This window comes from Diplotaxodon limnothrissa, linkage group LG22 (assembly GCF_057381915.1).
Source record: "Diplotaxodon limnothrissa isolate DT_005_m linkage group LG22, D_limnothrissa_male_GT1.1, whole genome shotgun sequence".
NCBI lineage: Eukaryota > Metazoa > Chordata > Actinopteri > Cichliformes > Cichlidae > Diplotaxodon > Diplotaxodon limnothrissa.
In genome coordinates, this window is record NC_140616.1 from 6,938,246 (window position 1) to 6,965,943 (window position 27,698).

Consider the following 27,698-nt stretch of genomic DNA (forward strand, 5'->3'; position numbering starts at 1 on the left):
TTCCTGGCCTGTGTCCAGCATTCAAAGAGCTGTGATCCAACTGTAATCTAATCTCCCTGGTTAAAAAGCAGATGGCAGAGATGAGGTGTTCCGTAGCAGCTGGTGCATAGTAATGTTACAGTGTGGTTTGACATAACATGCCAGAGCAATTTAATCCTCCTGTGGAAGGATATTCTTTTGTGTGAGGTAGGAAGCCAAACCCACAGGAAATCCCAGTGATACAAAACTGCATCAGATGTTCAGATAATAAAATCATAAATAAATGTTATCAGTCTCTATTCTTATTTACAATTATTTGAAACATTTGTAAAATACTGAAAACATTGATGAAATTTTATGCTGGCAACCAGAAATCTCCAATATTTAAAACTCAGTGACTGCTTCGTGTAAGTGGTGATTTGCGTTTATTTGCTTCTTGAAGTTAATTTGTAGTGTTATCAAAATAAATAAATACATTGTGACTGAGGTTTTGATTGATTTCATGATAAATCTTTATTCTTTGTAGACTGAACACAAAATGTCTGTTGAGGAGGTTTGCCGGAAGTACAACACCGATATCGTTCAAGTAAGTACTTTATTTCAAATCAAAATTACACTTTTGCACTTTTTGATATTTCTGTCTGGCGTACAAGTTGGTGTATGTTGCACCGCTTATGAAGACTTTTTAAAGTGCAAATGGATGTTATACATAAATAGGCCATACCTACTGTACTACCTTTATTTCCTTTCCTGTTTTTTCACCTCTATTCTATTTTTCTTCCACTCACATCGCATCATTCCATCGTTTTCTGTCCATTGCTTTTATAATTTCTAGGGTTTGACCAATGCCAGGGCTGCAGAGTATCTGGCCAGGGATGGCCCCAACGCTTTGACTCCACCCCCTACCACCCCAGAATGGGTGAAGTTCTGTCGTCAGCTGTTCGGTGGCTTCTCCATCTTGCTGTGGATTGGTGCCATCCTCTGCTTCCTGGCCTATGCCATCCAGGCTGCCACAGAGGATGAACCTGCTGGGGATAATGTAAGTGGTTTCCCAGGATGGGTGGATAGATGATAGAATAGATTATTAATCCTCATTCATTTTAAGTAGGCAGGGTTTGTTGCTTAAAATACAAACATCAGCACCTATGAGAAGTTATACACAAAATAAGGATGAACACATTGTTTGTAGTGTGTGTGTGCTCTGTCCTGTAGCATATCACTTTACAAAGCAATTTGCTGACTCACTACTCTTTAGGGATGAGGTTGCATCTCATCCCTATGATAAAATATGTGTCAGCTGTTTGTAGAAACCATGTCAGCTGACCCATCTCTGGAGTGACAGACGCCGTCTTGTCTGTATCCACTCTGGACTCGCCACAGGGAGCATATGACTCCTGGCATTGGTAATTGCAGGGTAAGAGTAGGGCATTTACAGGTCAGCACTGTTTCATGCCAGGTCAGAGCACTGAGTAGAGCAAAGGACTGAGGCTAAATGACTCTGACACACACAGCATTAAAGGACAACATGCTTTGTTCAGAGCACAGGGAGGTCTCGGGGTGAAACATCACCAGTTTTGAGTCATGAGTTACGAGTGGCCAAGAGTGTGTCAACAAACTGTATTTTCACACACTGTCAGATGCTGAACGCAAGATATGAAAGACAAGATTCAGATTTAGAGCTTAAGATGGTAAAACATATGACAGCAAACCAACATAGTCATAAAACCACTAATAAAGTACACTGCAAACAGATGGACAGCGTTCAGTTCATTGAGTCCAAATCAAACCACGTGCTGCTGTCAGCTCCAGGATACGAGACTTAAATGAAAGATGATTTATGTTATTTCTAGATTTCAGACTTTACAGAAGCCTTGAGTTCCTGAAAAAGCTTTGGTCTTTATCTCTTACATGCCTCTGAAGTCCAGCATTTATTGACACGAAGTTAGCGTCTGACTTTGTATCTCTGCTAGTCTGTCTTTTTTTTCCCTTCCTTTCCTCTCATGTAATCAAGTTTTAGATAAAAGTTGAGTCTTTTGGTTATTTTCTTTATAAATATGACAGTCTGACACCTTTTTTCCCCTTTCTGTCTTTCTCTACAGTTGTATCTGGGTATCGTGCTGTCAGCTGTTGTCATCATCACCGGCTGCTTCTCTTACTTCCAGGAAGCTAAGAGCTCCAAGATCATGGAATCATTTAAGAACATGGTCCCTCAGGTACCAGAGACTTCCTAGTCATCGTCAGGATCATGCCGGGATGTTTTTGTGGTGATTGTTGTGCCAGAAGGAGATTTTCACAAAATGTATTGCTTGATTAAATCCAGTTTTCCAAATGAATTTGCTTGAAGGAGGTTTGAAATAAATTATGCTGCAGTTTGTGGAGTGACTAAACATTTAGAATTCAAAGACCAAAGGGTGCTGAAAATTAATGAGTGTATCGCTTGTCGAGTTCTGTGGTTACGTATTATATGAAGTGATCCTCCAAATAGCATGTTTCCGTCTTTCTTTGTCACTCTGCGATCCAGCAAGCCTTGGTGATCCGCGAGGGAGAAAAGATGCAGATCAACGCTGAGCAGGTGGTTGCAGGAGATCTGGTGGAGGTGAAAGGAGGAGACCGGATCCCTGCCGACCTCCGCATCATCTCCTCACATGGCTGCAAGGTGAGCTACAGGCACAGACAGATTCATGATGACAGACATTCAGAGATAGTAGAAATCAAGGATCTAGAGACAGATCCACAGGGCAAGCGATTCACAACAGTGTGGATAAAGGAGACCTCAGAAAGTCAATGGCATTCGGCAACTTCAAGCAATAGCAAGAAAAATAATCACTGAAAAGCATAAGTGGGTCCCAAGTGAAACTTTTCTCAAAATCAAGGAAACCAATTAGAGTACCACCATTAACAGTGCAATACACTGTTTATTGACATGGTGGTAAGTGCATTAGAGGGTTACCTAGGCAACTGGACTCTGGAATGTCCAGTAAGAGCAAACCATCAGCAACATAAACATTTGTGGCAAGTGAAACGCTTCCTGTATGGATTCTGCTGGAAAATCTGTGTCTGTATCTCTCTCTCTGGATTTGTATGTAGCCCTCAACAAGTTTCTCTCTTGTCTTTCTCTTTTTCTTTGACTTTGTTTTTTTTTTTTTTTGTCAATCCTGCTCTGTCCAGGTGGACAACTCATCCCTGACTGGTGAATCAGAGCCCCAGACCAGGTCACCTGACTGTACCCATGACAACCCCCTGGAAACCCGAAACATTGCCTTCTTCTCTACCAACTGTGTTGAGGGTAAGTTTATCACCATTATCATCATCACCATTTTCCAACAGTCAAATACACCTTTATTCTAATATGATAATGTACATCAGAATCAGAATACTTTATTAATCCCGAAGGAAATTAGGGTTACAGCAGGCAGCACGCTAATGGCGCATGCGCACTTACAAAGGAACCTTCTGACCAACTTTACACAAACATCACATTGGGGAGACATGTCAGAAAGGTAGGCTGATAGGAAAAAAACAACGAAAATACATAACATGAGGTAAGAGGAGGAGAAAAAAAATTCCACTCAGACTGAGCTCCTAGTGGGAGAACAGTTTGATAACAGAAACATACATAATATTGTACCTGTTGTTGGTTTTGGCGGGGGTTGTGTTGTGTTATTTTAACAAGATATGACCCAGGATTTCATTGCATTTCTTCATTTTCCCACGGTGACAGTGAGTTAGATATGGAATGAGTGACTTCTCTGGTCATCAAAAGTAGATCTAGAAATGTGATCCTATTTAACCTTGTACCAGTTCCTTTCTAGTGGATCCTGTTGTAGCCATTGTATTATCAGCATTGCAGCAAAACGCATTATGAATCTCACAGTGTATTAATTGGAAAATAGTAAGATGTGGTGCCCTCTGGTGGACACATTACATTCTTCACTACGTCTCCAATCATCATCACTCTGTCCGCTTGTTCATCTATATTATCACACTCTATTTATTTATTTTTTCGTTCTCTATTTTTTCCCCTGCAGCCAGTGTTGAAGTGCATATATTTTAAAACCGTTCCCTCTGTTTTTCCAGGAACTGCACGTGGTATTGTTGTGTGTACTGGTGATCGCACAGTGATGGGACGCATTGCCACCCTCACCTCAGGTCTGGAGACTGGGAAGGTAAATATATTATATATAATAACTGCTCACATCCATTACAGCAAGAAACTAAAACCGTGTAACTATACACTCATTCACTAAAACTCTTGTAATATTATTTAAAGCCTATATATTGTCTTAGTTGTGTCTCCTTATCAGAAATTAAATCTCTTTGCAGTCAATTAAACATCTTCTTTTTTTATCCTCAGACACCCATTGCCAAGGAGATTGAGCACTTCATCCACATCATCACAGGCGTGGCTGTTTTCCTTGGCGTGACCTTCTTCATCCTCTCAATCATCCTGGGTTACTCCTGGCTGGAGGCTGTAATCTTCCTCATTGGTATCATTGTGGCTAATGTGCCCGAGGGACTGCTGGCCACAGTCACTGTGAGTTGGCAGAGAGATGTGAAAGTAGTGGATGGTGCAATATGGAGTGTCTGTGTGTGTCCAAGATCCTTAGGTGTGGTTCAGGTTTTTGTTTTTTTGTTTTTTTAAATTTGTCAATAAGGCTGAAATGTTAGGATTGGTAGTATGTGTGTCTGACATTGATTTGTCCAGACTTGGGTCAAACTGTAGCTTCACATAATATAAAATACAAAGAAATTAGATGAATCTTTGAAAACTTTTTGTATCATGAAACCTGTTTTTTCAAAAATTTTATTCCAACACTCACTGGTATTAAAAATAGTAACATTTCTCATTTTTAGTGTGTTAGTAAGTCACTCTAATATCGATTTTCTCACAGAGAGAAGGTAACAGACTAAAGGTGGTGTCACCAATCACACTCCTTGGGCTGTTAGCGGTTTAACCCACATCTGAATGTGTGTTATTTACATTAGTTTCTGTTTTATTTTGTGTTGTTTCTGTGGTTTTTGGCTGGTGTTGTGTTGTGTGTGGTCTGATCATGTCTGTTTGCTTGTGTGCTCTCTGTGTGGTTTGATATTGTGATTGTTATATTTCGTGCTTTAACATTCTCAGTTTGTTTCTGTGGTGAAATGTTGTGTCGCCTCTGTGTATTTGTCCTTTCATCTCCCACTTCCTCTCTCTTTCTATTAAAGGCAGTCCCATATGCGTTTGTGTGTCTCTCTCTCCATCTTCCTTTTCGTGTGTCTCTCTCTTTTCCAGGCCAGTGGCGGTGCTGTCTGCAATGACAAGGACTAGCTAATGTAATGACATTAGGCAAATGTTTCTCAGCACCATGAACTGAATTTAGGCCTCCTGTGCTTGGCCTTGGCTAGTTTGACCCACTGGTCTTGCCATACTTGGCATGGTACCATAATGCACTGCTGCTCTGCTTCACAGCATCACTCTTTCATGCTTCATGTTCTCTCTGCACTGCTTGTTGGGCTGTGTTTTTATATCCTGAAAGGACTTTTCTGTTCTTACTGCATTGTTATGTATAGAGTGCTATGTTGGTGAGCAGAATGAACGTTTCCAGGCATCTGGGTGGTTGTAAGTTCCTAGTTGGGGTTATGTGTTTCAGGTTGTTGGCAGAAATTAGTTAAGTGTCTGGAGATGCTCATCTGTTCTTTTAGTTTACAACATAGATACTAATTGTATTTTTCTCTCTCTTTCTCATTGATTTTATCCATTTGTTTGTGACGATCATCAACAACTCTTTCCCACTTGTTTTCTTTCTTTCTCTCCCTCTCTCTTTGCCTTTGATGCCTTTCCTCTGCCACTCCCATTTCCTCCTTGTTTTTGTCTCCTGCTTCATCACTCTCCTCCAGGTGTGTCTGACACTGACTGCCAAGCGAATGGCTCGCAAGAACTGTCTGGTAAAGAACTTGGAGGCTGTGGAAACTCTGGGCTCCACCTCCACCATCTGCTCTGATAAGACAGGCACCCTGACCCAGAACAGGATGACCGTGGCCCACATGTGGTTTGACAATCAGATTCATGAAGCTGACACGACTGAGGATCAGTCTGGTGAGATTTTGTTCTCTTTTTATTTAGTAAGCATTAAATGTGTGCCTCCATGCAGTATATATTAAGTAAAGTGCAAATAAACAGGATTGTGAAATGTGTGGATTTTAAAGGGCGCAAACAAAAAAGCTTCCCTTAAATATAGCAAACCAGTCACCGTGTGCAGATACACTGCCTCCAGTGCTCCTGCCATGCTTGTACTACCGTTTTGTAAGCTGATTGAGCACCATCTGCAGTTCATACTGAATCTTAGAAACTCTTAAAATGGTGAACCTGAACTTGGACATGTCTGAACATTTTAATCACACCTTGTATTCAGTAGTTTTTAATCTGTTTTTGTGCTTTGAAAAAGTGCAACAAACAGATTAGCTGTTTCATTGCTAAAAGCAAAATGTGAGACTGGAACTACATTCTGTTCAGTGCTTTGTTTCCATGCCACATAATGCATGGAAACAAAGCACTGAAGTAAAGCTAAAGATAAAATGGCAAGATTTAACCGTAACCCTTCGCTGTATCAGCAGCTGGATGCTTGGATGAGGTTCAATGACTTCTTTTTTGCTTCTTGTAGGCTCCTCCTTCGACAAGAGCTCAACAACATGGGTGTCTCTGGCTCGCATTGCTGCCCTGTGCAACCGCGCTGTGTTCAAAGCAGGTCAGGAATCTTTGCCCATTCTGAAACGAGACGTAGCCGGTGACGCCTCAGAGTCAGCTCTACTGAAGTGTATCGAACTGTCCTGTGGCGCCGTCAAGGCCATGAGGGACAAGAATAAGAAAGTTGCAGAGATCCCGTTCAACTCCACTAACAAGTACCAGGTGAGTACCAAGTACTTGTTTGTGCAGAAAGAAAATATAATAAGCAATTACACAAATTCCCAGTTCATTTTAACATGAGCTGAATCAGGCAATTTGTAGTAAACCGGCTTAAACATGCAAAGAACTGCATACCAAATATTTATTCATACTAATAGTTCAATCCATTCCCATCAGCTCTCAATTCATGAAACTGAGGAGGAAAATGACAAGCATTACCTGCTGGTGATGAAGGGAGCCCCAGAGAGGATCCTTGACCGCTGCTCCACCATCATGGTGCAGGGCAAGGAGCAGCCGATGGACGATGAGATGAAGGAGGCTTTCCAGAATGCCTATCTGGAATTGGGAGGGCTGGGAGAGAGAGTGCTGGGTAAGGATGATCGGAAAACTAATTATTTCAAATGCCATGGAAAACAATTAGTGAAATACAATTTTGACTTTTCTTGCTCTCTGTGCTCAAACTGTACTAAATAAAATAAATTAATTGTGTGAGAATTTAACATCCCTCTTCCTTCAGGGTTCTGCCACCTGTTTCTGCCTGAGGACAAGTACCCAAAAGGTTTTGCCTTCGACACCGATGACGTCAACTTCCAAACTGACAACCTTTGCTTCGTTGGCCTCATGTCCATGATTGACCCTCCCCGCGCTGCCGTGCCTGATGCTGTGGGCAAATGCCGCTCAGCTGGCATCAAGGTGGACACCTTTCTGTTCTGACAGTCTGTTATTTGTCTCTCATTCTCTAAAAATATGTGTCTTCTGTTTATGATCTTCTAATCTTATTTCTTCTTTTCTTCCTTTAGGTTATTATGGTGACTGGTGACCACCCAATCACAGCCAAGGCCATTGCTAAGGGTGTGGGTATCATCTCTGAGGGAAACGAGACAGTGGAAGACATTGCTGCACGCCTCAACATTCCTGTCAGCCAAGTGAACCCCAGGTAACATTTACTCCTGTGGCTGCATCATCACTGCTAAAGCTGTTTTGAGCCATAATACATGATACTGAAGAAAAGAAAAAAATATACATATATATATGTATTTATAATTATATTTCTTTCTTTTTGGAATGCAGGGATGCAAAGGCCTGTGTCATCCATGGTACAGATCTAAAAGACCTCACACAGGACCAGATGGATGACATTTTGAGGAATCACACAGAGATTGTCTTTGCCAGAACCTCCCCACAGCAGAAGCTCATCATTGTTGAAGGTTGCCAGAGACAGGTACGGTTACTGCACCGCCACTGATTTACAGGTGAACAGAGATAAACAAAAGTGTAATTAGTTTTTATCTCTGGGGCTGTAAAGTGAGTTTATGTGGCCTCTTCCTCTGTCAGGGTGCTATCGTGGCTGTGACCGGTGATGGCGTGAATGACTCTCCTGCCCTGAAGAAGGCTGACATTGGTGTTGCCATGGGAATCTCTGGCTCAGACGTATCCAAACAAGCTGCAGATATGATCCTGTTAGATGACAACTTTGCCTCCATCGTCACTGGAGTGGAAGAAGGTGAGGGACAAACAAAAGGTGGAAAGGTGGAGTGTGGCGAGGAATCTGGGCTACAAATGACAAAACAGACATAAAAGGTGTAGGAAAAGGTTCAGCTGAGTTTTAAAAAAGTATCCTATTTGTTTGCGGTTGTCATGTTTGCAACAGGAACTCAGCAAAAGTGACGCCACAACTGCTAGCACACGCAGTCATCATTTCTGCCTGTTGTGCACCTCTCAATATTTGATGCTCACAGCAGGACTAGTGGACTGAGATTCATATTGGAGACACAAGTGTACAAACAGTTTTGTCTTTACTGCAATTTCAGTTTTATATCAACACAGGAGAGAGGCCGATGTTGCAACAGCTTTAAAAGTGAGAGATTTTGGAGAAAACTTTGCTTCCTGTTTCAACATCTTCTAGTCACTTTTTATTTCTCATTGTCACCACCGGCCCTGCACGAGAAAACTGCAGCTCCTCAAGGACCAGTGTAATGGTTAAAGGACTGTAGTGATTTTCATGAAAAGAAGTTCAACAACTACTTAGATGGGCAAAGCACAGTTCACTCAAGCTTTGTTCGAGCATGTGGCATTTTGTTTGTTGTATTTATACACCACCTTTGTCTTTCCAGGACGTCTGATCTTTGACAACCTGAAGAAATCTATTGCGTACACTCTGACCAGCAACATCCCAGAAATCACCCCCTTCCTCTTTTTCATCTTGGTCAACATCCCCCTGCCTCTGGGTACCATCACAATCCTCTGCATCGACCTGGGAACTGACATGGTGAGAAAAAATCTCAGGACAAAGACTCAAAGACGAGACGTGCTGTTCAGGCTATAAAATAAGAAAGCACTGTGTGAAATAACCTTTCTGAACAGATTGTCTCAGTGCATTCATCACTCAAAACATTTTAACGTACACACAGTAAACCAGTAAAACCATGCTGGACACTTGAAGCTGTTAACTGCATGCGCTCATGTCAGATGCATACCTGATTAATGCCTTTTATTTATTATAGCAGCCACGAGAACAGCTATTCAGTGTGGTCCCTTATGATCAGCATCGCTGTGAAGAGTAAAATATTAAACATGGAACAGAGGTGGAATTCAAGGTCATTTTAAATGGGACCTTTAGAGAACACTAGGTGGCAGTGTTGAACCACTATTTATAAGAAGCAGCTCTCACATTTTCCACCCTCTCAAAGAACAGAATGTATTAATACCAAACCCTAGATACAGAAAGACCAAATTTTCATAAACGTTATAAAAACACACATCAAGAATATATAAGTAAAGTTACCAAGGAGTATCTCAAATAAGACAGAAGTGTCTCTTTTTCCTTTCCCCTCTTCCAGGTACCAGCCATCTCTCTTGCTTATGAAGCAGCAGAGAGCGACATCATGAAGCGACAGCCCAGGAACCCACTGAGGGACAAACTGGTCAATGAGAGACTCATCAGTATTGCCTATGGACAGATTGGTAGGTACATTTATTCTTTACAGTTTGTGGCATTTAGTGTAAACAGTGTTCAGGCAGCTACATGGAAATGGTTTGCACTCTACAGCAGGTAAGTGTCTTAGAAACTGTCAACATAAAGGTATTAACAGTCTGATGAGGATGAGTCCACTGCACTCAACAGGCAACAAATCAAAATATCCTTTAGTAAATATCTATTAGTGCTCATTTAATTTAAATATCACTGTTCTTTTCCATCTGTCTAAAACGAGAGATGGAAAATCAGTCTTTACTGACCATGTCGAGTCTACAGGATTTTACTGTGTCAAATAAAATGTATCATTTGATTAAGGGACTCTCTGTTTGTCTCTGTAGGTATGATCCAGGCTCTTGGGGGCTTCTTTGCCTATTTTGTCATCATGGCTGAAAATGGTTTCCTGCCATCTCTGCTTGTCGGCATTCGACTCAACTGGGACGATCGCTCCAACAATGACCTGGAGGACAGCTATGGACAGCAATGGGTATGAGTGAAATGTTATAATGTCAGTGTCTCTTGTTTCAGATATGTTCACTTATGTAGTGGAGCCACTGAGTGACTTGAATTTGTGACATTCAAACAAACCTTTTGTTTTTGTGCCATAATCTTTGAATGATTAATGTAAGTCTTAATTTAATACTGATGTAATAAAAGCTATTTATAAACAAATCTATTGTAGAAAGCAGACAGGAGATATTCTCTTTCTCATTTCCTGTGCAGACCTATGAACAACGTAAGATTGTGGAGTTTACTTGCCACACAGCCTTCTTTGTCAGTATTGTGGTGGTGCAGTGGGCAGATGTGATCATCTGCAAGACCAGGCGTAACTCTGTGTTCCAGCAGGGCATGAGGTAAGTACAGGTTATTGAAGAGAGCGTACGATAAAAACAATTCCTTTTAAAAATGGTGGGCAAAAATAATCTAATTGATCTCAGGCTTTAAAAACCTAAGCAATTCTGATAAACCACATTAGATATTAATAGTGAACTTTTTGATTGTGTGTTGAATTTTGTAAGGTATGCAATTCTACCTTCTTCTTACAGTCAGTTTGTATGAATGAAATGACAAAACACAGTGACGACAGACATCTATTGCAAAGGCAGCCATGCTGAACCAATTTTAGGTTTATTTTAAAGGGAAACATGTAGGAAAACTGTAGCTCAGTAGACACCATTACAATATACAGTCTACAAAGTAAATATATCTAGGCATAGTACTTATTTTTGATGGATCAGTTCTGCATTGCTGTATTAGTACTTGGAGAACACAACAATCGGAGTACTTTCAGAAGTATACAGGTCTCGTATCTAAAGAAAAGGCATCAGTTTCTTGTTTGATTGCTTTTTGGTTGTTGTTTTGGAAAAACAGAAAATTGATACTGAACATGAGAGAATGGATGAATGGATCACGACCATGATTCATCAATAAGATTTGATTTGGTTTTTGTATTTATTTTCCCCATAGCATCCACTAGGTGTCACTAGATAACCACATTTACCCATGTGCGCTGTCACATATGTTGCTCTTTTTCTTCCGTCCATCTTGTTTGGTCTTAAGCTGTGTGTCCTCTGCCCATGATGCTGTGTTCTGCAGGCAGCATTTGTAGGTCAGGCACACAAACTAATATAATGTTACTATAACTGTCGGCCTGCAGGGAGTTGCCCTTGAAGCTTTTTTTTTTTTATTCAGAAGTAGGTTGATGCCAGCAAAAAAACGGCTGCCAACTGTTCAGAAAACAGACAGTGTAGTGATCTGTTTTCTGAAGAGCATCACTGACGAATGTCCGAGATTTTTGAGTAACGGGATACTTCTTTGCTTGGTGACTCTTCATCTACTTGTGTGTTTTTTGGCTCTTCGCATCTGTTTTTGCATTTTTTTTTTTATCCATACATGTGAGTGTTGTAATAGCCTCTCTTGTTTTGCATTTGTTTTCTTTCAGGAATAAGATTTTGATCTTTGGCCTGTTTGAGGAAACGGCTCTGGCTGCTTTCCTGTCCTACTGCCCTGGTATGGACTTGGCACTACGGATGTACCCACTCAAGTAAGTGGCATTTAATTAATAAAGAGAATCATCAAACAGCAGAACAAAACATCATCATAGTAACTATGGATGTTCAGTCCATAAAATGTATATTTTCAGGTAAGGAATTGCGAAAACAGTTTCTTTGTCCTGAATCTCAGCGGACTTAAATTTACCACTGTCTCTTTTGTCCCGTCCTGCCATGACACCCTATTCATTCAAATATTCTCACTCTGTCCTTTGTTCCCACTCGTTCCCTCACAGGCCCAGTTGGTGGTTCTGTGCGTTCCCATACAGTTTCCTCATCTTTGTTTACGATGAGATCCGAAAACTCATCCTGCGCCGAAACCCCGGAGGTGAGCTCGCACACAACCATATATATTTACTTGTTTAGGGGTAGGGTGGTGTCAGTGAACTGGAAAGTGGTGATATATTTTATAGGAGAAACAGAGGAGGCATAGTGTGGGTTGTGAACAGTAATATAACTTGATAAACTAGAGGTGTATCTATAAAATATTTTCCTTCAGTCCATTGACGGTTAACATTTCTCTCTTTCTTGTGCTTCTTTCCCTCTTTGTCTCCATGCAGGCTGGGTGGAAAAAGAGACATACTATTAAATTATCAAAGCATCATTTACTTCTTGTCCCATTTTTCCCTGAATTCATCCCTTCTTCTCTATCTCCCTCTGACTTTCTCTTTCCTCCTTCCTTGCCTCCATCCATCTCTCCTCTCGGCATACTCGAAATGTACAAGAAAAAAATGTTTACTCCTCATCTTTGTTCCTCCATCTTCATTTCCTAAAGAAACAAAAAATCAAAATGCCAAGACGACAAGAGGACCAATGACAGAGGAGGAGAGGATGGGGAAGAGGGTGCATTTGTAAATCTTCTCTGTCCTTTCGGTCCCTCTGTCCCCCTTTTTTGTATCCAAAGCCTACACGGCAGTAGTCTGCCAGTAACACTGTTTGTGCCGATGCTTACTACACTGTTAGCTACAGCAACTCTTCGTACATGTACTCAAATTACATCGCTGTGTGGAACCAAATAAAGAAAACATCTTGAGAATAAAGCAGAAAATCTGACTGCTCCACTGCAATCTCTCGGGCCAAGCAGCACAACAAAACGGCAGCTCCGGTCTAGACTACGACCTGGCAATTTGAGCGGGTGGGTGGCATCATTTTTGTTTAGTTTTTTATTTTTATTTGTATTTATTTATTTATTTATTTTCCCTGCCAGAGAAAAGCTGCCCAGATCCAGCTCAGTAATCACTGCCATTTCCTGCCATTCGCCTACCGCGACTTTCCTTGCCTTTTTTTCTCTCTCTATTTCTATTTACTCACTGCCAGTCTTTCACTGCCGTTCTCTCTTTCTCCTCCTCGCCTCCTTTCCTATCAATAAAGAATCGGTGTCACCATAAAACCAACCCACTGTCTCACTCACGCCCACAGCAGGGTGGAAAAAAGTTCACTTCCTCCGACTCCCCTGTCCATCCTCCCTTCCCAGTGTTGTTTTCTGTTTGTGTTATTGTTGTTTTCTAATAGACAGCTGGGTGTGTTTTTTTTTTTTTTTTTAAAAACAAAACAAAGTTGTTCGTAAAAGTTTTACGTGTTTTTGTTTTTTTTAAAGTTCGGAGTGAGTCTGAGAGCTGCTTGTTTTCATTCAGACATGACAAAGCACACTTTCTCTCCCTCTTCCTGTTCATCTCATCTTCATCTTTTCCTTTAACACGTGTGCCCTCCACCACCAATCTCACCCCCCTCCTGCCTGTCTATCTGTCCCTGTTTGTCTGTCTGTTTGTGAACACCGTGCAAACCCTCCGTCCTTGTAAACTTCCACCCACCGCCTGCCTCCTCTTATTCTCCCACCCGTGACCGACCTACAACCTCCCAGCCCTACCCCCGTTGAAAAAAAATTACAATCTTTCTGTGTCCTCGGAAAAAGAGATTTCTCTCAAGTTTCATTCTTAAATCAGTGGAATTCTGGAATAAGGCACTGTACCTTACACTGCGAAACAGCAGCAAAAAAAAAAAGGAAATGAAATAAAACCGAAGGATCTCTCTTTTTTCAGCTTGGCCTCGACTTTGTTTTTGTGTGGAGTCTTGTCAGAAAATGGAAATAAATGCTGTGACCAACTTACTTTTGGCGGGAGTGTCAAGTAATCTGTTTGAACTTTAGCTTCTCACTGGCTCATGGGAAATTGCATATCTGTATACTGCATGCTGTTTAGTGCACAGAATTTGGGAAAAATGTTATGAATGCAGTTTGTAGACAATGAAGAATGCAGGACTGAAGGAGCTGAAGAAACTTCATAGTCAAGAAAGGTTTTATGTCCACGTGGCTGCTGAAATTAAAAATAATTTTGATAACAGAGACATTTCAAGACAGCTGCCAGTGGTGAGAATGACTTGCTGTCATATTGGCTCAACATGGGCGATGAAGATTGTGTTAGATGACCAAAAAGCTCCATAAGAGAAACTAATTGAATCTTTCTTTTAAATGCTTCAAAGTGCTATTTACAGATTCAACAAGTATGTTTCATATTCATCAGCTAAAGTGATAAATACATGGATGATTTTACATAGCATTGCAGTAATCTGATAACTTGGTTATATCCTAGCAGCCACAACATTCCTGATAATTCAGTCTGTTAAGAACGTTTAAATTTTAATGCAAATATCATACTAGCTGTATGTTTGGTTGTTCACTGCACACACGAAGCTGCGCTGTGTTCAGACAGCCTCTTCTTGTAGTCGGTCTGAAGCTTTTTCAGCAGTGTTTGCAAACACTTCAGACCACAAAGGACAGCCAGCGAGGCGACACGTGACCCTGTCTTCAGCTCACCTGTTGCACTTCCTTGGATAACTTGGTGGGTACTACTGTTGCACATTGAAAACACCCTACAATGCGTCCTACTTTGGAGAAGCACTGACCCGATCATCTAACAGTCACATCATCATATTATTAAAGCAGAAAAAAGGTATGATAGCTTATATCCAAATGCTGGACATTACTCCAGCTTTCAACATAACAGCTTTACTCACTGCAATGAGGTAATGTTATTATGTGTCAGTGGTTTAATATTGCCTGTTTAAGTAACATTAAAACTAACAAAAGATGTCAGAACTGGCGAATGGAAGTTAGATGTAATATACTGCTGATAGTATCTGTTGCATAAACAAATTATTTTCCTAATATCGTCTTGTTTTTAATATACATAGAACTGTTTAAATAAGTGAAAATGTTAGCCAGTTGTAAACTTCTATAAAATTACTGGTTATTTCTGACATCAAAATTGTAGGTGCATGACCCAGAGACCCAGTTTAAGATTGCTGTTCCTTAAAATATTATCCCCAGGTCACCTCAGTGGGTGAGCAGTCGACCATATGCCTTATGGCCAGAGAGCAGTAGGCCCAGTAGTTCTGAATCATGGCCCTTTGCTGCATGTCTTCCCCACTTTCCTGTCTATCTACACTTTCTCTATCCAATAACAGCTAAAAGGCCAAATATATATATACATAAATGTATAAATAAATTAATGTGGTCTTCAATTAAGTAGGATTAAAAGCTAAGTCCTGGGTTTAAAAATACTTTAAAACCTTCTAAATTAACTAAATCTATCAACACAATTCTTGAAAAAATACTACCATGACACAATATTTGGAAAAGATAGGAATTAAAGTTGAACTAATTTGGTGCTGCAGTGAGTTAAAAATAAGTATCAAACGTTAACAGCAGCACACACAGCGCTAAAATGCTGACCCTGGAAGTTTTAGCTTTTGTAGAGGCTAATTTTATAATATCCTTCAGATATCTCAGCTGAAGGAATACCTTCCACAAAGACATGCTGCTACAGGAATGAAGACCTAAAGAAATCTTTGCAGTAAAACTCAACAGAACCACAAGTCAAAACATTTAATATGCATAATACCAGGAGCTTAGCAATGTCTAATCTGGCAGTAATTTAATTTAGCTTGGGGCTGAGTAGCAGGAAAATCAGCTGTTAGCAGGGAAATGCCAAATAATGGCACACACTAGTTTTACCTTTCACTGAGAATCTAAATATTGTAATGCAGGAGATTCTTAATATGTTCATTTATATAACAAGGATAACTACGAAAAACAATCAGGTTGTTAATTCTTACTCAGGAATTAACACCTTTAAGTAATGAACACTTGAACATCCTTTTTGGTTTTTTTATTTGCACTTATTTACACTTTATTATAATTTTTTTTAAATAACCACACTGTTTAGGTTAAAGGTTTGGTCGTCATCTACCTCTTTAATGAGCCTTTCTTCGTCTGTCCCATTGAAATAGGTTGATTTGTACACTGATTGCAGCAGTGGTTATTTAGAGAGCACAGAAAACAGCTTCTGACTGCGTGTTATGCTGCTTGTGTACTTGTGAACAGATGAGTCTCTTATGTGTGTGTGTATATATATCTGTGTCTGTACACACACACACACAGTGACTGAGTGCAATGGTGTTCGTGTTTCATGAATATTATTACAAGGCTCACAGAGCAAATGAGTGCTCCTGCCCACTTGACACACACCCTCTTGTAACCCAAGGATATAGGTCACCTCTTTTGTTAGTTTGTTTTCTGCTTCTTCCTCTGAGGATTTTCATCCAACCTGATACGTTATAGCCCTGATGCTCTCTAGCTACAGTTTATCACCTGTTTACTCCTTGAAATGATACAATTTTTATGATTTATCACCGACATATGAGTGATATTAACGTGTAATAAGTTTTGTCTCTGCTAAGCAGCTGGTCTTCATCCTAGATAATACTGACATAAAGTTTCCTGTTTTGCAATAAAGGACTGATCAAATCAATACTGTACACTGCATCACGTTTCACTGCCAGCTCTGCAAACCTTTAAAGTTACCCGGTGTAGATAATGAAAAAAGATTATATATACAGTGAAGAAATAAAAATCCCATCTTTGATCTGAAGTGTCTCTATCATGATCATTACTGTACTCAAGCCTTTGCTCAAAATTCTTCCTGAGTTTCCAAACTCTTATAAATCCAGAAAAGTGTCAGTCCCATCTCTGTCCTGTGGAGAGCTGTGTAGGTGAGGGTGTAATACCAATTGCATAGTTGTCATGGAGCAAAAAAGGAAAGATGCCTTGCATGTATCTGTGTGACTCAAGCAGCTTTGACAAAACAGCGGTAGTTAGTTTCTTAGAAATGGAACTGTTCTACACACAAGGGTAGGGGTTGGTGCTAGCTGCATAGCATGCTAACTTCAGTAGATATCTTTGCGACACAGTGCATACTCATCCATCATTTCAGATGCCCCTTTTTTTGTAATTTAACCTTGCAACAGGGGGGTTCTGTAGCCAAACAGAAACTTCCAGCACAGAAAATGAAGCCAGTATGTCAGGTTCAAAAACTGCAGTTCCTGTAGTGGCCACTTGAGGCTCACTCCAAAAGCACCGGTCCCTATACTTCCATGTTAAAAAGCCCAACTTTACAGCCATAAAAAAACTCTACAAACAGCGATATTTTTTTAAACGTATAAATAATACTCGAGTTAGGGGCATTAACAGTCTCACCATTCAGTAAGCTGGAACCACTCTGTGTCGGCTAGGCATAAGTTCCCCTAACTTGAGTCACTGAACTGAACCTCGTCACCATATTTGTGCTATCAGTGTTTTTTGGACATTTTTTAGCATCTAAAAAAACAGAATTATTGCCTATTGTGTGATTCAGAGCATCTAAGATGCTTGTGCTTCAGTTTTGGTAAGTATTATTTATTTTTGTTTTTCTAGCAGTTGACACTAATCAGTTGATATTGTTATGGAGATCAGATTATTAACCAGATTGTTAGGGTTAGCTGATAACTTAGCACCTCATGTTTTAATGCAAATATAGTTATGTCTAGAAAAGTGATGGAAAAAACCAACATGTCATCAGTCAAAACCGTCTGTGATACCATCCGATGGACATTTATAACATCTGTACTGAAACAAGATGATGATATTTGGCATCCTGGAAATGTGTGAGTACTGGGCTGGTGAATCATTCTCCTACTGATGTACAAAGTAGCCCAATATTCCTAAAGGCTACATTCTAGCTGGTTAGTTTGCTCTCTTGAATATATACCAATGCAACACAACGCACAGATATCCACCCGTTTTTTAATGGTTTATCTAACTTTAGGTTTTAGGGAGGCTGGACCCTCTCCAAGGTGACAAAGAGCAAAAGGCATGAAGCACCCTGGACAGGTGACCAGAGAGAGATAGATGGCCATACACTCTGACATTCACGCCTACAGCCAGTCTAGATTCACCACTGTGGATGAAAAACACACAGAGACACCAGAACACCAAGCTGACCAGGAGGTTTTGGAGCCAAACCGTCTTGCTGTGTGGCAACAATGCCAAACGCTGCACCACCCATTTTCAAATATTCATATTAAACCGATAACAGATGCACGGCGATTAATTCTTTCCACACACGGCATTTGACTTCAGCTCAGATTTTGTAAAATACTCAAATATAAAAGTGCCATGTAGTAAAATTTAAAACATGGGTATGGATATTGTGCGTTGTGTTTGCTTTCTCTTTATCTCCTCCTGCCTCTTTATGTGAGTAAAGTCTTAGAAACCCATGAGGGCTGAGCACCCTCAGGTGTGTGACACTTGAATGAAAGTATTCTATTCATACAGACACACACACAACCAGGAATACACTAACAAACATCTGTTAGAATATAAAAGAGAGGAGATGCCTTATAGCAGTGCAGCTCCACTCATTACGACACACACACACACACACACACATCCCTTTCTTATCCCCCATAACAGCCACACTGAAACGCCTTTCCTCTGGCATACACACACACCCTCTCTCAATCTTCTACCCACTTATTCTCTCAACCCAACACACGCGCACACACACACTCTCTCTCTCTACCTCTTTCTTCCAAACCACACACGCACACACCATCTCTCAATCTCCTACCCGATTACACCCACACGCTAAAATCCCTTTTTGCACACGTCCCCAATACACACATCTCCTACCTTCCCTAAAACCCTTTTTCGTTTCCTCTGACTCTGACACACACACACATACACACAGGGCTCTCTTTTTGTCAACCACTAACCCCTCCATCCTCCCCCCGTCCCTCTCCCTCCTCCCAGTAATCTGGCTGGCCCGTGGCCTCCTCTCTCTCGCTCCACTGTTCTGTGTGATAGAATATCGATCGGTTTGCCTCGGCTCGGCGTGGAGCAGGAGGAGGGGGCGGCTGTAGGGCTATAGGGAGAGCGTGTGTGCGAGTATATATGTGTGTGTGTTGGATGTTTTGGGGTGGAGGGGAGGCAATGGTCAGACATGCTCCAAGGTTGTTACCACAGCAACAGAGGGATGGGTCAGAGGGTTGCCATGGCGCCTAGGTCGCAGGGTCAGGGTGTGGGTCCTGGAGGGCTCACGTTCTGCGGTTGTATGTATGTGTGTTTGTGTTAATAGGAAGGGAGGGGGAGACGGAGGTGTCCAGTCCAGCTATATTGGGTGTGTTAATAATGAATGGTGTTGTATGCGGTCGCTGTCTCTTTCTCTCCCCCTCCATCGGTGTCTGTCTTCTTCCTCGGCCCGCGCGCACTTGTTTTGTCGCCGCAACAATATATGAAGCTGTAGCACATCGGCTCGGTTCAGGTGCACTTTATTTTTTTTAGAAAAATCAACTTAAATGAAAAAGATTGGCTCAGTCCAGCAGGAGTGTGAATCTAGATTAAAATAACCCCCACACACACCATTTTTTTTTAGTGTAACAGCACACCCATAAATCAGCCAACACACATATGTTGTTTAAACTAATACAGCTGATGTGGCTCAGCGTACATTAAGAACAACATAAGCAGCTTTACATTAAAAATCGAAATTTCTCAATAAAACAGAAATACAGGCCTGACGTGAGATTTTTATTTTCATCACGTTTCTCCTCGTACGTTCACGGCTCCTTTGGCTCACGTTAAAATGCTGCTGCAGAGGGAATTTAATCACCACGTTTGGAGAGTTATTTAATTGTTATCTTTGCACTTTTTATCTGGTGTTGTTCAAAGTTTTTTTTTCTTATGCATGCATCATCTTCATTTCATTCAAGTTTAACACTTTAACAATTCTCCTTAAATCCATTATATTAAAAAAGGTTAGACAATTATTTTGGGTGGATTTTTTATTTTTTAACAGCTCATGTTCCTACCCTGTGAATCTGGAAGTGCACATTCCAAGCTGTTATCAGTTTTGAGTTTATGTTTCTGCCATTCCCTAAAAGAAGAAGTGCGACAGCTTTTAGCACTGTCACATATTAACCCGCTCTAGTCCTGTTTTCATGACCTAGCGAGCCTCGTGTTTAGAGTTACTCAGTCTTTAATTACACCTGCTGGATGAGACCAGAGATTGTTTTCACTTCCTCCTTCCTCGGCGGCGTGAATTCTGTCTTCTTCATTTTATTTTTCACGATGCAAGGAGCCACAGCAACTACAGTGTACACAAAAAGACAGAATCAGACATCAGCACGCCAGCAAACGTAAAACTGAGCCAAACTGTGTCCATACAGAGCCATGAAATCAAATACAAAACCTCTGCATTAAAACAAAAAACTTTGGAATTCATTCCTAAATAAATTCCTACATTTTTCCATAATTATTGAGGAAATTTTCAAGCTGCACTTCATAATTTTTATATAAACATATTATGCAGAATGGTGGCACAGAACAACAAACGTCACACTAGTCGTCTCAGATTTTCAACAAGAACAGAAGGCTGAATTCATTTTTGAAATCTTGCATTTGATAAGATCATACACCTGGTTTTATGATACTGTGTCCAAGCTGTGTGCGTGCCACTTCTCGGCCCTAAAGTCAGTTAAATACAACGACGGATGCTCGAGTGACAATGTTGCCAAGCTGTGGTTCAGAATACAAATTCAGATCCAGCTTGACTTATCTGGTCAAAAGCACCTTAGTAGTGAGATTTCCTTTTTTTTAGATTTTAAGCCAGTGGACCAAATAGGATCTTAAAGTCACAAGGCGTCCGTGCAAAGCCAATCTCTCAGCACTGCGGACCCTCAGCCCCTTCTCCTCCCATACCCTGCACTACCACTGCAGGGTTATCAAACAGTCCCCGTGCAGCTTGGACGACTACATGTGTGACTGATTTCCAGCACATTTCAGCGCCACTGCTGATGTTTGCCATGTGTGCATGTAAGAAAACTTCGAGGCAAGGAATGAATATGAATCCAGGTTTAACCATTACTCACCGAGCATCACTGGCACCGTGACTCCACTCCAGTAAAACAGATAAAACAGGTTATGTATCATGGAATATTCATATAATATCCTGTTTAGGGCAGAAGGCAGAAAGAAATCAGATACACTTAGTAGGTAAATATAGGCAAGTACAGGTAAGTATAACACATCATAATTCAAGATTGACTACATCCTGCAAATTAAGTTTCCCTCTGTGAGTGATTTATTCTGTGAAATTATACTTTACTGTAGATTAAAATAAGCAAACTGAATGATCAGTGACTTAACTGATGAGAGTAGTTCCAAAGAATGTGTATCAATTTGATCAACTATTGTTCAGTTCTGCAAATATGTCACAAAATAACTAGTTGATTCATTTATAATATGTCAGACTGACTGATCACTGATCTGGAGGATGTGTATCTGTTTCTTTCATAATTTCCTTTCATTTTAGTCTACCCTCCAAATAATTTTGGAAAATATATGTTTGTTTGTTTGTTTGTTTGTTTTTCTGTTGTTGTTGTTGTTTTGGGGTTTTTTGTGAGGCCCTCGTGTCTCCCTGCCCTAGTGAATAGTTACAAAATCAATTTACTTTATTAAACTCAAGCTGAGTACGAGAAGGAAGAAGATCCGCAAGAACCAGTTGAATGAGTCGTCAGGCGATCTGGCGGCGTTGGGAACTCTGAAGTCAGGTGGAGGAGGGCAGCAGTTCAGCCATCTGAGCACACGGTGGCGCTCGAAGCCCTCCAGCCGTCTAAACAACGGCCTACAGGTAGATGGAAAAAAAACAATCAGCTTTCACCACTGATTTTTGAACACAATCAGCGCAATCTGATTATTATTAGTAGTATAGTAGTAGTAGTATTAGTGTTGTTTGTGTAAGTTTGGTCATACGTTCCTTTGTAAGTGCGCATGCGCCATTAGCGTGCTGCCTGCTGTAACCTATAATTTCCTTCGGGATTAATAAAGTATTCTGATTCTGATTCTGAGTATTCGTATTATTATTGGTCGTGGTGCTTTTAATTTTGAAGGACTGCACATGAAACAATTTCCAAAAGTTTTTAAGAAAATGTTGCGTTTTTGTCAAAAGCCAGTGATTATGTGGAGCCACAGTTTATCTGGAGGTAAGCTCACCAAGTAGCTCTAAACAAATCTCTTCAAACGAACCGACAGACAACCCGCATAAACGTGTTTACAGACCTCAGGTTGCAAAGCTGGGCGAACCTTGGAGCTCCTTCCTCCCTGAGTAAGATCTCCGCGTCCTCCATGTGGTCCGATTATTTTCGACTCTAGATCTTTTAACGCAGTTTTTTGTTTGTTTGTTTCTGTGAAGTTTCTGTTGAGACTTGTTGAAGTTTCGTGTTTTGTTAAGTTTTCTCGAACAATACTTCCTTGTTGGTGTCGAATCGCTCATGACGGGAAGTTTCTGCCCACTGAAAGGGTAGTGGGAGGAGAGAGTGAACGTTTTGAAACTTTGATGGCCTCGGGGCAGAAGGCAGAAATGGTCTCACATTTGATGTGACTTAAGTAATCTTTATGCAGACTTGCAGTTTTGGAAATTTCTTGTGTTACAACAGACAGTTCCCGAATTTTAACCAAAAACATACATGCTGGGGAAAAATAGTTTTGATGTATTTTATATTGATAATGAAAATTATTTTATGTGACTCCTGACTTCCAGGACTTGGTAGAAGAAATTTCAAAAGCCAAAAATCACATATTTTGACTGTGTTGAGGTCTAGGCTGAGGGTTAAGGTACTTAACCCTCAGATACTTAACCCTCAGCCCCAAAAGATGCTGACAAGCCTCCAGGCATCGAGTCTGCAAAATGTTTCTTTATTTAGTCACATTTTCAGTGTACATTTATCCACCTTAGATATAATTTGCTGGATTTTAATTGCTGCTGTCTAATGAAAACGAGCACTAGCCTTGATGTTAGCAGGATGAATGTGTAAATATTCTTTAGTTCATTTGTCTTAAGCGACATAAATAAACTTGTGACACTGGTTACTACTGCATGAGAATATGAACTGGTTTGTGCGTCCTTATTTCCATCACTGTACCCTTGTTAATTATCGCTGTATTCACAGATCATTACGATTTAATTTAAACACTGCTTGGCTGCTCTCGTGCTGTGTTCCCCAAGGTCACCGGCAGAAAGTGTTTGTTGCACTTGGGCCTATTTTACAATGATATTTTAAATAACACCGTAAGTGGAGCTATTAAGAGTAAATTAGTGGTGGCTGAATTTCTTGTTGCACAATCTAAAGGACACTGTTAATATTATTAGTAACAGTTCTATTTTTCTAGCTGTTAGGTTAAACGTCTGCAGTGATAAAGGCCTTTTCAGCGTTGGGTGAACCCTGATGGCAGAGGGGTCAGGGCTGTAACGTAGCTCTGCAGCTGTGGCCCTCTGCCTCACGTTACTCCTCTCACTTCACTTCCTACTGAGCTGCTGGATCTTGCAAACGCATTAAAACCACCCAGGAATTATTTAAGAAAAGTACAAGACCCACTAAGAATTACAACATTCTCTCAAAATAATTCCACCACAAAGAAATTGGGACATATTTACACAGGGTCCCCTTCACAGAATGTGTACAAGGGGGAGGGCCACAGTGACTTATAGGGCCACACTGAATCATGAACGTGATTACAGTGAAAGTATTATTAGTATAACAAGTCAACACTTAAATTAGGAAACACCCCAGCATGCAGCAGTTTGCTGTATAGGTCAGTGGTGAACAGTGCATTAAACAGCAGCACAGACTCACTGTAGTGACCTGGCTTGAGATTCCTCAGCTTGATTCTGCCTGTTGTTGATTTTTGGTGTTTTGTTGTTTTCTTTTTAGGACATCGCAGGCTGAACTGTAACATTTGCCCATGTATGATCCTTCTACTCAAGTCGGTTTCATTTATAATGCCCCATATCACAAAACTTTGTCAGGGGCCTTTGGATGACTTCTTTCATAATTTCATTGAGTCAGTGCACAACTTAACATTTACAGGACATGTTTATTTTGTATCTTAAATAGTTTCAATTAAAATGAGTAAAATTTAGGATTTGCCTTGAGTGTTGGAAAAGCAGGATGAGAGGGGGAAAGTAGCTTGTTTCACCTTTGCTGACTTTGCCTCTACCTTCTGTCCAGGTCATTTCTTTATTTCTTTTTTTTCCAGCTGTGAGGTCTGTTTTCTGCTTTAATGATGGTTACAATGTGTGTTTCTTTTTCTTTCTCTATGACCTTAATATAACTTTTATTAGATGGGAGAGAAATCACTTTCCCAGATGCTGAAGCACTGTCTGCCATGAGCTGAGCCTCATCACCTGCTGCTGCTGTACACACACACACAAACACACACTCAAGAGCACACATAAAAACGCACGTGCCCCCCGCCCCACCCTTTGCTGGTTGCAGTCTCAACTCCAGTCGCCATGGAAACAGCTAAGATGCTGAGTGAAGGAGAGGTACAGGATGTGTGTGTTGGTTGGTGTGTGTGTGTGTGTGTGTCAGAGAGAGAGAGAGACAGAGAGAGAGACTGTGAAGTTATAGAAAAACCCTCTGAAGGACACGTATGGATTAAAGGTGAGTATGTCTTATCGACAGTTTCTGAATACACACACACTTAGTTTGACACCACAGTAAAAATATGCCTGAATGGTTTCCACAAATAGAAATCTTTTACTCAATTTTTTTTACTCTTATATGTTTTTTTTCTTTTCTTTCTGAACATTTTTGTTCTCCTCGACGCCCATTTGCTCTCTTGTTTTCCTCACCTGCTCGCCTCTGACACCAACATCAACCCTTTAACTTCAAAGCACCTGACATCTCATTGCGTTTAACATTTATGCCATTAGTGACTTAAAACTATTAACACACTATCCTGTGTATTGAGCAGCGCAGAAGCCCCTTCTCTATCTCTATCGTTCTCTCTCGCTTACCTGCTTTCTTTCTATGTCTCTCGGCCTCTCCCTCTTTCCCCTTTCTTCGCCTCCCAGAAAAGCCAGATGGGCCAGAGCTCTTTTTATTCTCAAGGCCTGGTGCACGTGCCGAGGACACTGGGCCTCACAGCGTTTAATTCACAAGCTTTAGACGCCTCCTTCTTTTAACCCCCTGTGACCAACACCATCACCCACCTCCCTCCTTCCCTCCCCAACTCTCTTTCTGTTTCCTGTCCTTCCCAGCCCCTTCTATTCTACTCTATTATCTCCTCTTCACTTACACTCTGTTCTCTTCTGTCCTGCTCTGTTTTGTACTGTTTTTGTCAAGTTTTTGCCTCCTTTCTCTTTCTGCCCCCCCAAGACCTTATGTTTTCTGTTTAATGCTGCTTTGTCTGTTCTTAAAAATGTTTTACACAGAATTGGTATTCACTGTTCACTATCCACGTGCCTCCAATTTAGACCGTTTCATTCTCCACTTTTTTCTTTTTTCTTCTGACACCACTGGCCAAAACAATATGTAAAATAACTGAAGTCTTATAATCAAACTTATAAATGAAATACACTGTTTATATGTTTATTCACCTGAAGCAACATTTCCCAGTAAATGCTGATTTTTAACTCAATATATTTAATTAATATATGAGACACACATAAATACAATCTGTAGGACATATAACACTTGATTTCTGAGGTTGCTTTAATTTTAATATATTTAAAGAGCAAGTCCTGCAAACATGCATGAAAAAGCGCATGCTCATATTCAGTCACTTTGCTTCCAGACGTAGAACTTAATACTTCCAATGTATAAAGAAAATGATGGCATGATGGTGAAGCCTTCAACATTATCCATAAAATATATATCTGCTGGTTATAGGATGAAACATTAAGGAGGTGGAGGGAGGCAGAAGTAGATGCTGAGTGCCGGTTGAACTGCTGCCTGCAGGCTAGTTTGACCTCCTCCTCCTCCCCTCTTACAAAGCCACTGAACCTGACAGAGGGATGTTACAGCTAGACATTTCACACACTGCCCAGAGTCAAAGTGACTGATGTGCACCGCATGCCTTTTAATTGGCTGAGCTGCTGTGAAACGGGATTAAATCTGGTTAATTGCTCAAATGGTAAAGGAGAAGGACATTGCAGTATAAGCAGGTGCGGGTCACCTCGAGGCTTCAGGTGATGTCAGAACGCATTTTCTGGTTTTTCTTTTTCCAACATTTTTCACTCTGTTGATCTTTCAAAAGGAAAGAGTTTTTTTGAAGGTGGTTCTCGATTCTACCAACTTACAGCTCCAGAGTAAAGTATTCTGTCCTCGTCTCAGCACCCGGCCTGAAAGGTAAACGGGTCACCCAGAGGAAACTGGATTATTTAGTGCTGCCTGAGTCTAATTGTTATTGAATGCGCTGAGTATTTATTCGGGATTATTCGGGGTTAACGTGGAAATAATGAGGTTGACCATCTCGAGGCTGTGTTCGGGAAATCGATAAACACACTGAGTTAATTACGGTAAATCAATTAAAAAGAGGGGGAGGGTGCTCTGAGAGCAAACACCCCACCAGGCCAGAGACACGAGAAGGGTCACAAGAAGAGGAAACTGACGTCCCCTTTCTTTGGTGGCTCTAGAATAAAGAGGAAGCGCTTTATGGTGTGTTTTCTATAGGCTATGAGCTCCCATATCAGTGTGTTTTATGATCCAGACTTTTCTTTCTCTATCTCTTTCAAACACACCCACGCACACGTGCCCACACGTGGCAGCAATTGACACCAAACAAAAGCCCGTTTTCTCCCTCCTCACTCTCCTCTGGCTCATCCTGACAGACTCCCTGACACGCGTTTGGCTTTCCTCTAAAAACTCCGAGGCTGCAGATAAATTAATGGAAATCCTATCGGTCAGGGGTGTGACACACACACACACACACACACACACACACACACACACACACACACACACACACACACACACACACACACACAGAGGTCAGTGGGATTTTCACCCTGATCTCGAGTCGCATTGTAAACACACACGTCCCGTCCCCCCCACCCACCCACCCAAACACACACGCACACTCCCAAAAATCTGCTGCATTTAAAACCCTTGCACGAGGACGCGCGCTGCATGCAACGCTGGTCCCGCTAATACAGCCACAAACGCCGATCAATATATTGCCCAGGCTGTAATTATTTCATCGCCATGCACGTTTGCACGTCTGCACACACACTTCACCAAAAAACTTTTCCCCAAAAAAACATATTTTTAAACTAAGCCTCAAAATTAATTTCAGTCCAAATCCAAATTATTATATCAGTTGCTACTTGATTGTATGAGTAGTTACCTCAGATATAATGTGATATAAAACTTTTTTAAAGCCCCACTTTAACTTATTCGTATTTTACCCACACCCAGATCACTTAAGGTATATTTTTTAATAAAAAGTAAATATAATAACCTACAAAAACGGCATAACTGGGTTATCACACAGTCACATTTTTAATTTGATGTTTCCAACATAGAGACAGCTGATTATTGAATATCTGCTGGAGTCTCTTTTTAACAATAAATGTGACAAATGTGATTGTGACCTGATGGAAAACAGAAGCTGCACTTTCAGTGTAATTATTGCACGTGTTGCTGTCTTTTGATA

At 40.8% G+C, this 27,698-nt stretch overlaps 1 protein-coding gene across 1 annotated transcript; it reads left to right on the forward strand.

Annotated features, from left to right (window-relative positions):
* The first annotated feature begins 505 nt into the window (after nucleotides 1-505).
* On the forward strand, nucleotides 506-12,476 carry atp1a3a (ATPase Na+/K+ transporting subunit alpha 3a). The gene is made up of 21 exons (XM_085345756.1): nucleotides 506-565; nucleotides 815-1,018; nucleotides 2,079-2,192; nucleotides 2,501-2,635; nucleotides 3,148-3,265; nucleotides 4,057-4,145; nucleotides 4,334-4,513; nucleotides 5,857-6,055; nucleotides 6,621-6,865; nucleotides 7,040-7,232; nucleotides 7,380-7,555; nucleotides 7,663-7,799; nucleotides 7,934-8,084; nucleotides 8,198-8,366; nucleotides 8,977-9,131; nucleotides 9,703-9,826; nucleotides 10,178-10,323; nucleotides 10,560-10,690; nucleotides 11,779-11,880; nucleotides 12,124-12,215; nucleotides 12,448-12,476. Exons 1-21 carry the CDS (start codon nucleotides 518-520, stop codon nucleotides 12,474-12,476), a joined length of 2,937 nt encoding a protein of 978 aa, XP_085201882.1. The 5' UTR covers nucleotides 506-517.
* Nucleotides 12,477-27,698: the final 15,222 nt, after the last annotated feature.

What these genes read in the sequence shown, in the direction of transcription:
- atp1a3a (XM_085345756.1), top strand. Translation starts at nt 518, where the DNA reads ATGTCTGTTGAGGAGGTTTGCCGGAAGTACAACACCGATATCGTTCAA. An exon ending in ATGAACCTGCTGGGGATAAT is followed by an intron (nt 1,019 to 2,078) that starts GTAAGTGGTTTC and finishes CTTTCTCTACAG; the next exon opens with TTGTATCTGGGTATCGTGCT. An exon ending in ACAGCTATGGACAGCAATGG is followed by an intron (nt 10,324 to 10,559) that starts GTATGAGTGAAA and finishes TTTCCTGTGCAG; the next exon opens with ACCTATGAACAACGTAAGAT.